Below are 13,139 nucleotides of genomic sequence, written 5' to 3'. Positions count from 1 at the left end.
AATAAAAACAAACGAAATACAATTTTTTCACAAAACACACATAATAACACAAAAAGAAAAGACAGACTGGGGCAAGATTCTAGTGGCAAAAGCCACTAAAATTCTGCCCTGATGCAAAACCCAACTAAGGGGTACTTTGACTCGAAATGATGATTTTAGAGAAAACTAAAAAAACAAGAGTCGTATTATTTTATTCATTGAATTTGATTTTTTGATAATATTTAAATATATACGTACAATACACACACAAACATATTAAATGAGATATATATTTAAAAACTGTTAAAATATTAAAAAAATATTTTGATGTTTGTTAAATTATATTAAAATTTAAAATATTAAACTGACTAAATAATTAAAATTTTAAAAAATAAATATGTATCTCACCAACTAATTTTTCTTTGCCATGATTAATTTTAAACTTCATGTTGCAAACCATATTTGAGAATATCATATATATCCTGCAAAAATTGTAGCCAAATACTATTACTTTTACTAATTCAAAAAGAATTCTATGACATTTCTTAATTTGCAAAACTATACTATAAAGTCTTTATTTATGTTTAAAATCTGTTTAGTTTTAAGATACAACAATCATATATATACCGATTTGAATAAGATTCAAGTTCGAGTCATTTTTTCTTATTTGTAAAAATTAATAAAAGTTAAAAATTTAAGATATTATATTAAAAATGAGTTGTGTTTCTCTTAATACACAATAAGACAATAATCTCATAAAATATATATATTTTTTTTGTTGGAGAGCTGAAGAGGAAATACGGTAATTTAAAAAGTAATTGATCGACGAAAATTGGTTTGGAGAAAATTATAAAATATAAAATTATTTTTAAACAAAGAGTGCGCTAAATTTACGGTAATATCCCGGTCCATACATTTTAAGTAATACTAATTGGTTTAGAAAATCAGGGCGGGTGTGGATAGTCCGAACGTTCAAGTAATACCCCGTAACCGCAAGTCCATGGATAGCTCCAACTCTAGACTCCGGCATTTTGGCTCAGCAGCAAGCTACCAAACCACACTGTACTTTCACCAGTCATCAAAAACTGAACATTTGACGCAACGCTACAATCGGCTAAGCTTTCAATCGGTGAAGTTCGCGAGAAATGGCATCAGGATGGGGGATCACAGGAAACAAGGGCAGATGCTATGATTTCTGGGTTGACTTTAGCGAGTGTATGTCTCGTTGCAGAGAACCTAAGGACTGCGGTCTCCTCCGTGAAGACTACCTTGAGTGCCTTCACCACTCTAAAGAGGTCTCTCCTCGTATCATTCATTGAAATTAATTAAGTTTTGATTTCCATCAATTTGAGACGGTAACTTTGGGCTTTTTCGGTTCAATATAGATGCCCTGATCTTTTCCCGTATGTCCTATCTCTTTTCCAAATGCTGTATTTTATGTTACTAAATTAATTTTGTTTCGTTTAATTTTTGGATCCTCGAATCTTGTGTAATTGCAACCATTTGAAAACCCTAGTTTTCTGGGGTCAAAGGCAACAATGTTGGCATCCAAATTATGAAATCGCAGAAGTATATGCTTGCGAAACTTGGATTCTGCTCACTTGTTGCTTAGAATTAGAAAGTCTTTCCTCTGCAAATTCATTACATCGTATAGTGGTTCTCCTTTGTTTTATGGTATTGGGTGGCAATGCAATATTTTTCAAACAACCACGGTTTGCTATTAGCTGATTTCATTCAATTAATTTCATGAAGTTTGATGGTTTTTGGAGGACTAGCCAAGTACATACAGACATGCATCCAACTTGGTGCTTGATATGTGTCTGCCATGCCTTGAGTCCATGTCTATTGGGTTAAAATGAACAGTAGGAGCAACAAAGGTAGAAGAATCCTAGTCCAGATGTTCCACTTTCACCCGCTTTTGACTGTCTTGAACACCCAGTAGCTATTTACAGTTTCTATGTCAGCCTCTATACATTTTTATCCAGTTGATTAATGTTTCGATTTCTCTAAAATTTGCATTTCTCATATTCTATTTATTTCTTCTCGTTGATGCTTTGCTTTGCAAATTAGTCTGCATTGAAGGCGAAGGTTGGATTAACTATGTTTACTTTCTTGGCTGCTTTACTTGAAAATTTGTTATTCCAAATGCACAGTAGTTTTGTGCACATGACAAACAAACCCTATAGGCCCTATTCCTTGATTTATTCACAGAGAGGGAATTTGAACTGACTAACTAATCCAAAGAAGCATTTTCTATGATTCATTCCAGGCTGGACTACCATTGACGGTCAGTCTTAGATACTTCTTAGCATCAAAGTAGCAATAGAATGAAGTGGAGCTTTTATCTTTCCGAGTTTTATACCTCTGCCTTGCTTTTTTAGTGGAAACTTGTAAAGGCACCTTTTTCAGCTTTATTTACCTTCTCTAGTCATATCATCTGTTTCATATTTATTCCCACCTTTAGAAGAAGATAAGAATAATTCAAATGCATGGTTATTTTTTTTAATAGATGCTTGAAATTTAAATTTGGTTGGAATATCAGGCCAATTTATTTGTTATCTAATGTGATTCAGTCAGGATATTTTCAGTTAGTAAGAATTATAAGATCTATAGGAGTTTCTAAAATAATTGCTCTTAGTGGAATACCTCTAAGAATTCTGTAAAATTTTAATATGAATAGTGCTTTGAAGAAAGGAACTTGCTTCCAATTTGTACACCAGAAATACAATTTCTGCAATAATCTGATATTTTTCTTGCATATTAGGCTGCTTAGCTGTTAATATCTCATCTGTCACCACTTTCTGTTTTAGTCTTTTGAAATATCATTAGTTGTAATATAGCACCTGGAAGTTTTTGCTTGATATATGTGGCTGATGCTATTCCTTTAACTTTTCTTACCTGATCATTGCTCTCTGGTTTTTTAATAGATTATGTGTTATCCATTCTGATATGGTCGCGGGCCAATCATGACCGAAAGTGCTTTGTTGGCCAATCTGGATCGTGATACTTGATGCTCTAGCATTGTGCTCATGCATCTCAATCCTAGAAAAATTCTCCTATTAATTCTTTGCCGTAATTGAACATGCCAACTCAATGACTTCTAAATGGATCTTATTAAATTACTGAATGGAGGTACTATTGGCATTTAGCATTCAAATCCTAATGGATCTAGTGGCCCTGCTTTGTGCTCTTGTCAAGCTGTTCTACTGCTTTGTTCTCTTGTCAAGACTTTTTATGTAAGCCCTGGATCCCTGGTTGATCCTAATGTGCTGACAATTTGACATGTGAATGAGTAATATCTTACAAGTTTGATCCTTGCATATATGGATGTAGTCTCCTGGCCTTTTGCGAAATTTTGTTTATATTGAAACCTACTCTTTGTTGATGTCATTGTTTATTGCAGTTTCAACGGAGAAACCGGATTTACAAGGAGGAGCAGCGTAAGCTACGAGCAGCTAAGCAAAATAGCAAGGAGGGTGGAGACAGCACTGACAAACACCACGCATAGCCATAGTGATGAGCTTCTGAAATTCTAGTAATAAAGAATGTGCTGAGGTGTATTTTTCTTACATTTGATATTCTAATTATGTTCAAGTGATTCTGTTGTTCTTTTATTCAGAATGGAGATGTGAATGTGTCTTTTTCGTGCAATAACATGAAGTTTAGTACTTCGTCGCATTTATTTGCCAGGTAAACACTTATGGTATGTCGAGTAAAGAGGCTACATAGTCACACATATGCAGACTGCAATTATATGTGAAATTCTAGATATCCTTCGGGATAGTGCTTTTCTTCAGACCGGGGTGATTGAACCCGAGATTACTGTTCACTGGCTCCTCTAAAGATGGATTGATATCTTATTTTCATGTTGGGATTGCAGGAGTGAGATTGTCCGCTGTGCATCCCTAAATTATAAGTTCTCTTTTCATTTATCATCGAGATAATTTTGCGTCATTTTTCTCATGCTCTCGACTCCTGGTTTTAAATGCAATGCAAAATTATGTTTTCGATATTAGGTTTCAGAAAATAGATTCTTGTAATTTTTACATGAAACTATTGTGTCTGAATTAATTCTCATTTCCAGTTATGCTCGCTCTAAACACTTTGAAAATACAACCCATGTGTGTATTGTTTAATTCCGTCGAAATTTCTTTATTGATACGTCATGCCTGTTGCAGTTTCTAAATCCTGATGCTTTCAAATTCTAATTCTCGCTCCTCGGATATTCCCTTGTTGATGTGATGAGCCCATTGATTTCCAATCTCACAACCACTGAACTTATTTTTTGGTAAACCCCTAAAAAATAAAGTTAAATGCATATTTATAATCTCGAACTTTAAGTATTTAGTTAGTTTAATATTTAAAATTTAATATAATTTAAAAATATATTTAAATTTATCTTTTATAATATTCTAATATTTTTTAAAATGTGTATCTATGTAATACATATATATTATATGAAAGTGCTTATATTTTATCAAAAAATAAAAATCAGATGTATGTTAGGTTGAATTACAAATTAAAGGTGTTTTTACTCTTAGAAAAATAAAATTCAAGTGTTTATTATGTTGAACTGAAAATTAAAATATTAAATTGATCAATTAATAAATTTAGGGGCATAAAAATATATTTGGCAAAAAATTAACAACTTTGAGTGTTTCAGTTATGTGTTAAAAAATCAGGTTGATGTTTAAGTTGGTATTTAGTAAAAATTAACATATAATATTTACTAAAAATATAAGTGTTAGTGTCTTTGAATATTTGTAATAATCATTTTGAAGTATAACTCTCTAGAAAACTGCCTTGTAAGAAATTAATTATATTTTTACTCTTATTTTATGGATGTAATTAATTACTACCTAATAATATCAAAATAAAAAGAAATTATATATATATATATATATATATATATATATATATATATATATATATTAATATTGCTCATCGTGCGTGCAAATTATTATTATAAAAATATAAACTTTACACAATATAATATGTCACATACCCACTCTTTTGGCTAGCTAACTACAGATCCAACTCTTCAAATTTTATTTTAAACAATATTCAATATCTAATAAATAATTTATTTTAATAGTATAATATGATATATAATAATTTATTAATTTTTATAGAATTAAAATAGCAATGTATATAAAATTATAATAATAGTAAGACTGAAATAGATTAATCACCAATTAATTTTATTAAAATTACTAATTAATATTATTAACATCTATTTCTAGTAGAAAAGAATCCTAAAAATAACAACTAGCATTTTGTATTTTTGTCGTCAAACGAAACAAACCAGCTTTTTGTATTTTTGAATTATAAAAAAGCAAATCAAATTTAAATGAATCAGAACCGTCGATACTGAGAGTAGCAGCTGGTTGGTCCCATGAATGTTAAATTAACAAAGGATCTATTAGATTTCATTTTTACACCCTTCGATTGCTACAATGCAGAGTGCGCACAATATAAAACAGTACATAGCGTACCATATTATCTTTACCACAATATATTTTACGAACTAAACAGAAAGTGTCGCCCCAATTTCTAAACCCTAACCTTCGAATTTTTCTCTGACTGAGCGTCTATATTTTCGAAAGGTATGCTTGCTCTTTATCTCTCTCTTTAATCTTCACAAAACCCTAACGATCAGTCAGCTAAAACGCTGTTTGGTTTGCTGGAAATCATAGTAAAAGTAGAGCTCTTAATTTTTATTATATCTGCTCTGTTTTTTTTTTTTTCAATTCAATTTTTCTTTCGGCTTGATTAGCCTAAGATTTTGTTATTTTGTTCAGTTATGCACGATACAATTTTATTTAATGGAAAATTGAAGATGTGAAAGCGTGTGTTATGTGTTTTTTGTTTTGCTGAATTGTTAAATTTAGGGCTGTTGTATGAATCTCTGGATTCAGGGAAAAAAATGAGCAGCCGTGCTAGCAGGACTCTTTATGTTGGGAATCTTCCTGGTGATATTCGTGAGAGAGAAGTAGAAGATTTATTCTACAAGGTAATGCAGTACTGGATTCAATTTGAATGTGTATTGTACCTTTATGTGGTGTGTCTCTCTCTGTATATGGATTAAAAAAGCTTCACAGTGAATAAAGCTGTATGGTTTTCTTTTTATATGGAGTTTAAACTGGTATTGTTGTGCTAAAAAATCTGAATACATGTAAGTTTAATAGTAGGCTAAATTATTAAACTTAAAACACCAGAATATAAGTTAAAGTTTTCAGGCAGAAACAGATGAAGCCTTGCACTTTGTTCTTGTAGTTACTGCTAACATGGTATTAGAAACAGACAAAGAGTAAGGGTTGTGATTAAAATTGATAATAGGATTGGCTCTTGTCATTGTTGTTATCAATAGTTTCTTCTTGAGCGATCATGGGTGCAAGGATGGAGTATTGCTGTAATCTTTATGAGTTTCTACATATTTGTTAAGAAATTCATTGATGTTATTAGCAGTCGGTCACTTTTCTTGAAGGTTTTGACATGTAGGAGTTATGGATCACACCTGAACCAGTTTATACTTTGTTTAATTGAAGTTGCTTTTTTTGGAATATTTGAATATCAATTTTTTATTTGCAGTATGGACCCATAGCTCACATTGATTTAAAGATCCCACCAAGGCCCCCTGGTTATGCATTTGTTGAGGTGAGTTAAACTACTTTCTTATGCCCTCTCTGTTATTATATGTGCTTTGACTTCTTTATCTTTTTTTTAATAATTTTCTTTTTGAAGTTTGAGGAGGCTCGAGATGCTGAGGATGCAATTCGTGGTCGTGATGGCTATGATTTTGATGGGCATCAATTACGGGTTAGTTATTTTTAGATGTTATATTTGATTGATAATTATATATCTTCTCTGTGTCTGTAGCTCTTTATTTCTCTGTGTCTGTGGCTCTTTATTGGGATCATTTACTTTGTATATATTATATAGGTTGAGCTTGCTCATGGGGGGCGTGGACATTCTTCCTCAGATCGTCATAGTAGTCACAGTGGTGGTGGTCGTGGCCGAGGAGTTTCTAGACGCTCTGAATATCGCGGTATGTAGTACATGTTATGCATTTTGTTGATAAGGTGGCATAAAGTGGATCGTGTATCACATGTCTTTAACTTGAACTTTCCTATCATGCAGTTCTGGTCACTGGGTTACCCTCTTCTGCTTCATGGCAAGACCTTAAGGTGGCATACTCTCTGTCTCTCTCTCCACATTGTTATGATCATTAATGGCATTTTCTACCTTTTCATTGTGATTCTACCAACCTCCCGTGTATGAATGTGCTGGCACTGAGGTGTCCATAATAATCTGGCATCTCTTGATGTCACATTTTTAGACTGTTGAAATCTAAATGCTGTTTATTCTTCTTCAGGATCACATGCGCCGTGCAGGTGATGTCTGTTTCTCTCAAGTTTTCCGCGATGGTAGTGGTAAGATATTCTCATTTTGTTGTCTTTTATATTTCTTATGTCTGCAGTATTATGGGAAATTTGCTTGGACTGATCTTGTTAGATGTGCATGTGAATAATTCTTTTTTCTTTTATTACAATTACTTGTTTGGGTTTGGATTATCAGTTTCTATATTGCTCAATTATTTTTGGCATTAGGCACTACAGGAATTGTGGATTACACAAATTATGAAGACATGAAGCATGCGGTAAGTTATCTTATCTCTTGGCCCTTTTCCAATCAAATGGTTCATTAGGTAAAGTATCTTAACGTCTTTATAATATTAATTGTTTCATCTTCAGATCAAGAAACTTGATGACTCTGAGTTTCGAAATGCATTTTCTCGTGCGTATGTTCGGGTATGATCATAATCTATCTTTCATCCTCTCTCTCTCTCTCTCTATATATATATATATATCCAATTTTATATCTATCTATATGTGTATGACACACAAATTCACACGTGCATGCACACCGGTATTTTGTGGTGCACATGAATGCCCACACACTTGCACATTTATGCATTTGTGTATTTTTGCCTATTCATAATCCTTGACCTATAGGTGAAGGAATATGACTCCAAGCGGGACTCATCCAGGAGTCCTAGTCGTGGTCGATCTCATTCAAGAGGCCGTAGCCGTAGTCGTGGCCGAAGTTCTAGTCGAAGCAGGAGCCAAAGGTTTGCATTATTCTAGAATTCATAATAATTGGTAGGAGTTAAGATTTATTTCTTTTGTTAACTTTGTTGGGCAATGCAGCAAATCTCCCAAAACCAAATCTACACGTCGCTCACCTGCTAGGTCAAGATCAAGATCTGCTTCTCGCTCCGGGTCAAAACCACGGTCTTTGTCAAGGTATATGTATTTGACATGGATGATTTTCTTGTGAATTCCTATGATGTGTTTTCTTGTGTATGTGTGCTTGTAGGTTCATCTTTATTAATTGTAGAGTGGTTAGTCATTTTATCATTGCAGAGATGCAAGCTTTCAGTTTTTGATATATCTGAATGCACCAGCCTATTTTTAGGATGAATATTTGTTGGGTTATGAATTATTCTTGAGATTACATTCCTGAAAATGAAGGTTGAAAATTCAATTGTGAAAATATTATTTGATATTCTCAGTTAAATTAAATAAATTGGACTATCAGCCATATGGAGGTATTATGAGCAATAAGCAGGCGACTGCTGATCTCTGATATGGTTAGCCTTGGTTTTGACATTTGTAAGTTTTGGTGCTATATCCATTGTCCATTGATTAAAATGTACCCCTCATGGTTGCTCGGAGTAGTGCTATCAAGTTGCCTTATCTCTTATGATATTTACAGAAGTTACAATGCGGATTTTAGATTTCGAAGTCTGTTAAATTGGGAATTTGCTTGTCTTAAATAATGGTGACTTGCATTCATTTTGGGATTCGGATGTCTTCTTCAGATTGTATATGTGAAACTCTGGCTATAACTTTCATATTTTGTTTCGTAAAATGGATGGGGTGATTGAAAAAAGCAGTTTAGGACTGTCAGAGAATCTTCATGCTCTTTCTTTTTGTTGTATGAAAATTGCCTTGTTTGATACATGCAGTGAACTGGGGATTGGATTAGGATCTTGGTGGGATTTGGTTCAGTTCCTGCATCTTTTTTGGTTGTGGAGGTATGCTGTTTTTCAAATGGGCAGCTTTGGAAACCTTCATGGCATGCCTTGTCTGATGTATTTAGTATTATAAATGTCCATGGGTGCTAGATTGGGAACAAAGGAGATTATGGATTGCAATAGTAAAGCTGGATTTCAGTGAACTAACTGCTAGTGGATCTGGAAGTCACCGGCAATGAGCGGTAGAAACTATGTCATTATCATTTTCCACTCCAACAATTGCCAAGCTAATAGAACCTGCTAGCTGGACGCACTGGATTTTGTGGTACAATAGGGAAGCATGCTTCTTTCCTGTCCAATGGGAGCTCGAAAACACATAATTACTTAATTAAGATTTTTGTTTCTTTCTTTAATTAGGTGCTTTGATTGGGTGGGAATTGTTTTAATTGGACCTGATATTTATGTTCTGTTTTTGTCTTAAATTGCTAAAGATTGTGGCTCTTCCTTTTATCCTTTTGAATTTGGTAACTCTGACGTGGAAGAGGCATCAAGGCTCTTGGATGAAAGTTGTTAAAAAGGAACGTGTGGATTTTAAATTTGGGTTGTTTCTGGAACTTTTGCAGATCACGTTCAAGATCAAGATCTCCACTTCCATCTGTAAGTTCACATCTCATTTAAGTGTAGGTAAACTTTTCAAAAGCTGGCTTGACAAAAGGGGTTAGGCTAATGGAAAAAAACACTGGTGGCCAAGAAAGTAAAAGTGAATTGGGTATTCATTCATCTTGTTATAACTACATCCAAGTATTGGGTGCATTTCCAGACCTATGTTCTTATATTTTGCTTAATTATAAACTTGCAATATATGTTCCAATGCATTTTAACTTTGAATATTTGTTGCAACATCATTCTTTTGAAGTACTCAGTCACCCAAGGTTTTGGATTGGACATGAGTTAAGCCTGCCTTGTGTGCCATGTATGATATTTTTGTTTACATTTTTCTCTGCAGCGACAGAAACGGATGAGTAAAAGTCCTAAAAAACGGAGTGTTAGCCGGAGCCCTAGCAGGAGCAGGAGCAGGAGCCGGAGCCGGAGCCGGAGCCGGAGCTTATCCCGGTTTAATTCTTCTGCACAGCTATTTTATCTATAGTTGCTTATATTTTTATTTTTGTTGATAGTTAGTCTCTCTTAGAGTTTGTTCGTGATATGTCAACTTCTCAACCCCGGATCTCAAATGTGTTGCTAGTTCTGATTTATTTCAAATTTTTTTGCAGGTGAGATGGGAGAGAGGCTAAGTTGTCGAGACAGGGGAAGGTTGAAACGAGCGTATGATGTTTAGACTTTTGCATGATGCGCGATAAGTTATTGAAGGGCAGTCGAGTTGTGGACAACATTTGTAGGCTTGATGTGGATTCTTGTTTTAAGTTCAATAATTTTTATTCTGATGGATTTGAGTGGATATATTAAGATGGATTTTCTATTATTTTTAAAAGCCTGTTCCCCTTCATTTGGCTACCTGGTAGTTACCGCAGGAAATTATATTATATAGGTTAATTGAATTCAGCAATAAAAACTTCTTACAGAATTAAGAATTTTTTTAATATGATCCTTAAAAGATATATAATTGATAATCAATAAAAAAATTTATATTATTTTCATATTACATTTATCGCATTAGGAAAGTCGTAAAATGTTAAAGATTTTATTGAAGATACACTTAATAGTTTTTTGAATTATATTATTTTTTAAAATAATCAAAGAGTATTAGGAATTTTATTTAACTTTTTTGATAAACGAATTTTATATTATTCCTTATAATTAATTGTTTTTGGATTCATATATTGCTTTTGTAATTAATAACTCTAGTTTTAGAAATAACTTTATAATTATACTTTTAATATTATTATTTATTAATAAACTAATTCTATAACTAAACAATAATTTTGATTCAACAAAGTGTTTTAAATAATGTCTCGACCTATAAATTAGGAATTCAATTATACAATAGTTTTTAGTTTTACAAATAGTAATATTAATTATATTTATAGTTATTAAAAATCAATTAATATTTTAAAATATTATAAAATATTAACGATTCTATCTATTCTTATTTAAAAATTTGAATTATATTATTATTTACAAATAAATAACTAGTTATATATAAAAATTGAGAAACAAAAAGTGGTTATTGACATGTATAATTTTGATATATGAAATAACAACGGTTATATCAGTTTCATACTTATCATATAATTAATTGATTAATTAATAAATTATTTTTTAATTAAATAAGAACTTTAATTTTAAGAATTAGCATTCTAATTATATTCTTATATCAATATCTTTATCACACAGATATAATAATATGTCATTTATTATTTAATTAATTTATTACCTAATAATATATATATTTTTTCTCAACTAGCAAGGTAAGGTAGATTAGAAGCTGCAAGGTGTGGCTGCCTTGGTAAAGTTGCAAGTCACAATTGTGATGTTACGAGTCGTAGAGAAATACAAAGTGAAAGTGTCCACCACCACCAGTCAGTCAGTCACGTTGGGGGCAAAGGTGATAGAGGCACGTGAGTGCCAACCGCATGTGTCGGACGAGGGTCACGAAGCTCTTGGTGGTGGTCAGTAGTGTTTTGTGGTCATAGTTTCTTCTTATGAATTCACTAACTGGGTGCTTATACGTGTCTAAATCTTCATTTTTCGTTTCAATTCCCAACCCCACACAAGTCGATAATGATTTGAAGAGATTCGAATTTGAATTATTGAATTACAACAGATCCGAAATTTTAGATTCGAATTTTCTTCAAACAATATTGATTTAAATTTGCTAGAAAAACAGTGTAATACATAGTCAATAACTTGCAGTTAACAGGTTGAATATTCTTTTGTCTCTATGACCGAATTACAAGGGCATCCTAAGTGCACAAATAATCGTTATCCATAGAATGCAGTGTCTGGTAGGGAGATTGATATAATGGTTTAATCTGATGTCCAATATTTTACAGCTCTCTAAATAGCGGTTTTCTTATATCAACTACAAGAGTTATAAGAACATAATTTAAGCTCACAGCTTTTATTTCAATAAATATTTTTTTATTTATTTGAATTAGATTCTTAATATAAGTAATACTCTAATTGGTTTAATTATTAAAATAATTATGTATATACACTTAAAAGTTTAGTTTAAGGGGTAATAGCTCTTGCTTCGTCTATATACTAAGTGAGATTTCACTTTAGTATAAAAAAATAACTACTTTATGTTATATAATGCACGTTTCATTAGACTTTTTATAAATTAAAAAATAATTATGCATATTATATTTATTATTAAATCTAATAATATTTTTAAATTTTTAAATTTTGCTATTTAATTCTAATCTTAATTTCTATATTTACCTTTTATATAATTAATAGTCAATTTTATTAATACAATATGAATTCCAATAACAAAAAAAAAAGTTAAATCAACTATTCCATCATTCATATATCGTTATTTCAGAATATAAAATTAATAAAATATAAAAATTAAGATAAATAGAAATATAATATTTTAATAGCTAGATAAATTAACAATTCCAATATTAATCTAATATTTTCTTCCGTCGATTTCCGTATAATATTTATGAATTTGATTAATAATTTTATTAACAATTAAAATATAATATTAAACATTAAAATTTAGAAATATATAATAAATTTGATAAATAAATGTAAAACAACAAATTCTTTAACTAACTGGCCAATTTAATTTGACATATGATAAGGTAATAATAAGAAAATCTAAGATTTAGAGTAATGCATTTAGATAAACAAAATCTCGCAAATAATAATCTAAAAAATAATAACAATTCTTAAAAAGTTATAAATGAATAATTACTGAAAGTCGTTGATTTATTAAAATTAATGTTACCACTTAGAATTAACTTTCAGTTTTCTTATTTTAAGTTTTAATAAATTATTATAACTTTTTTATTTAAAATATGAAATAATAGGTAAATTAATAAGCAGAATAAAAGTAACGTAAATAGTTGATATGTAGAGAATCTATATCAATAAAAGAATACAATAATAAATTATTATTTCTTTTTCGATGTATATAAATAAAAAAATAAAC

General features: G+C 31.2%; 2 protein-coding genes across 8 annotated transcripts; both read left to right on the top strand.

Annotated features, from left to right (window-relative positions):
• The first annotated feature begins 964 nt into the window (after positions 1 to 964).
• On the top strand, positions 965 to 3,918 carry LOC8259864 (NADH dehydrogenase [ubiquinone] iron-sulfur protein 5-B). The gene is made up of 3 exons (XM_048372153.1): positions 965 to 1,274; positions 3,383 to 3,534; positions 3,670 to 3,918. The coding sequence occupies exons 1-2, from the start codon at positions 1,125 to 1,127 to the stop codon at positions 3,485 to 3,487; spliced, it is 255 nt and encodes an 84-aa protein (XP_048228110.1). The 5' UTR covers positions 965 to 1,124; the 3' UTR covers positions 3,488 to 3,534; positions 3,670 to 3,918.
• Positions 3,919 to 5,429: 1,511 nt separating this feature from the next.
• Positions 5,430 to 10,523, top strand: LOC8259863 (serine/arginine-rich-splicing factor SR34). Of its 7 annotated transcripts, none has more exons than XM_025158060.2 (15): positions 5,430 to 5,585; positions 5,871 to 5,992; positions 6,571 to 6,636; positions 6,724 to 6,798; positions 6,922 to 7,027; positions 7,120 to 7,166; positions 7,355 to 7,412; positions 7,590 to 7,639; positions 7,734 to 7,790; positions 7,995 to 8,110; positions 8,190 to 8,285; positions 9,011 to 9,079; positions 9,643 to 9,676; positions 10,026 to 10,132; positions 10,291 to 10,523. In XM_025158060.2, exons 2-15 carry the CDS (start codon positions 5,906 to 5,908, stop codon positions 10,292 to 10,294), a joined length of 972 nt encoding a protein of 323 aa, XP_025013828.2. In that variant the 5' UTR covers positions 5,430 to 5,585; positions 5,871 to 5,905; the 3' UTR covers positions 10,295 to 10,523. The 7 variants fall into 7 exon arrangements, with proteins under 7 accessions (XP_025013828.2, XP_048228100.1, XP_025013829.2 ...); XM_048372143.1 differs by having other exon boundaries at positions 5,431 to 5,585; positions 5,898 to 5,992; positions 7,599 to 7,639; XM_025158061.2 differs by having other exon boundaries at positions 5,432 to 5,585; positions 5,898 to 5,992.
• The last annotated feature ends 2,616 nt before the right edge of the window (positions 10,524 to 13,139 follow it).

The sequence above is a fragment of the Ricinus communis genome, chromosome 1 (assembly GCF_019578655.1).
Source record: "Ricinus communis isolate WT05 ecotype wild-type chromosome 1, ASM1957865v1, whole genome shotgun sequence".
Taxonomy (NCBI): domain Eukaryota; kingdom Viridiplantae; phylum Streptophyta; class Magnoliopsida; order Malpighiales; family Euphorbiaceae; genus Ricinus; species Ricinus communis.
This window is presented reverse-complemented; position numbering and strand designations above follow the sequence as displayed.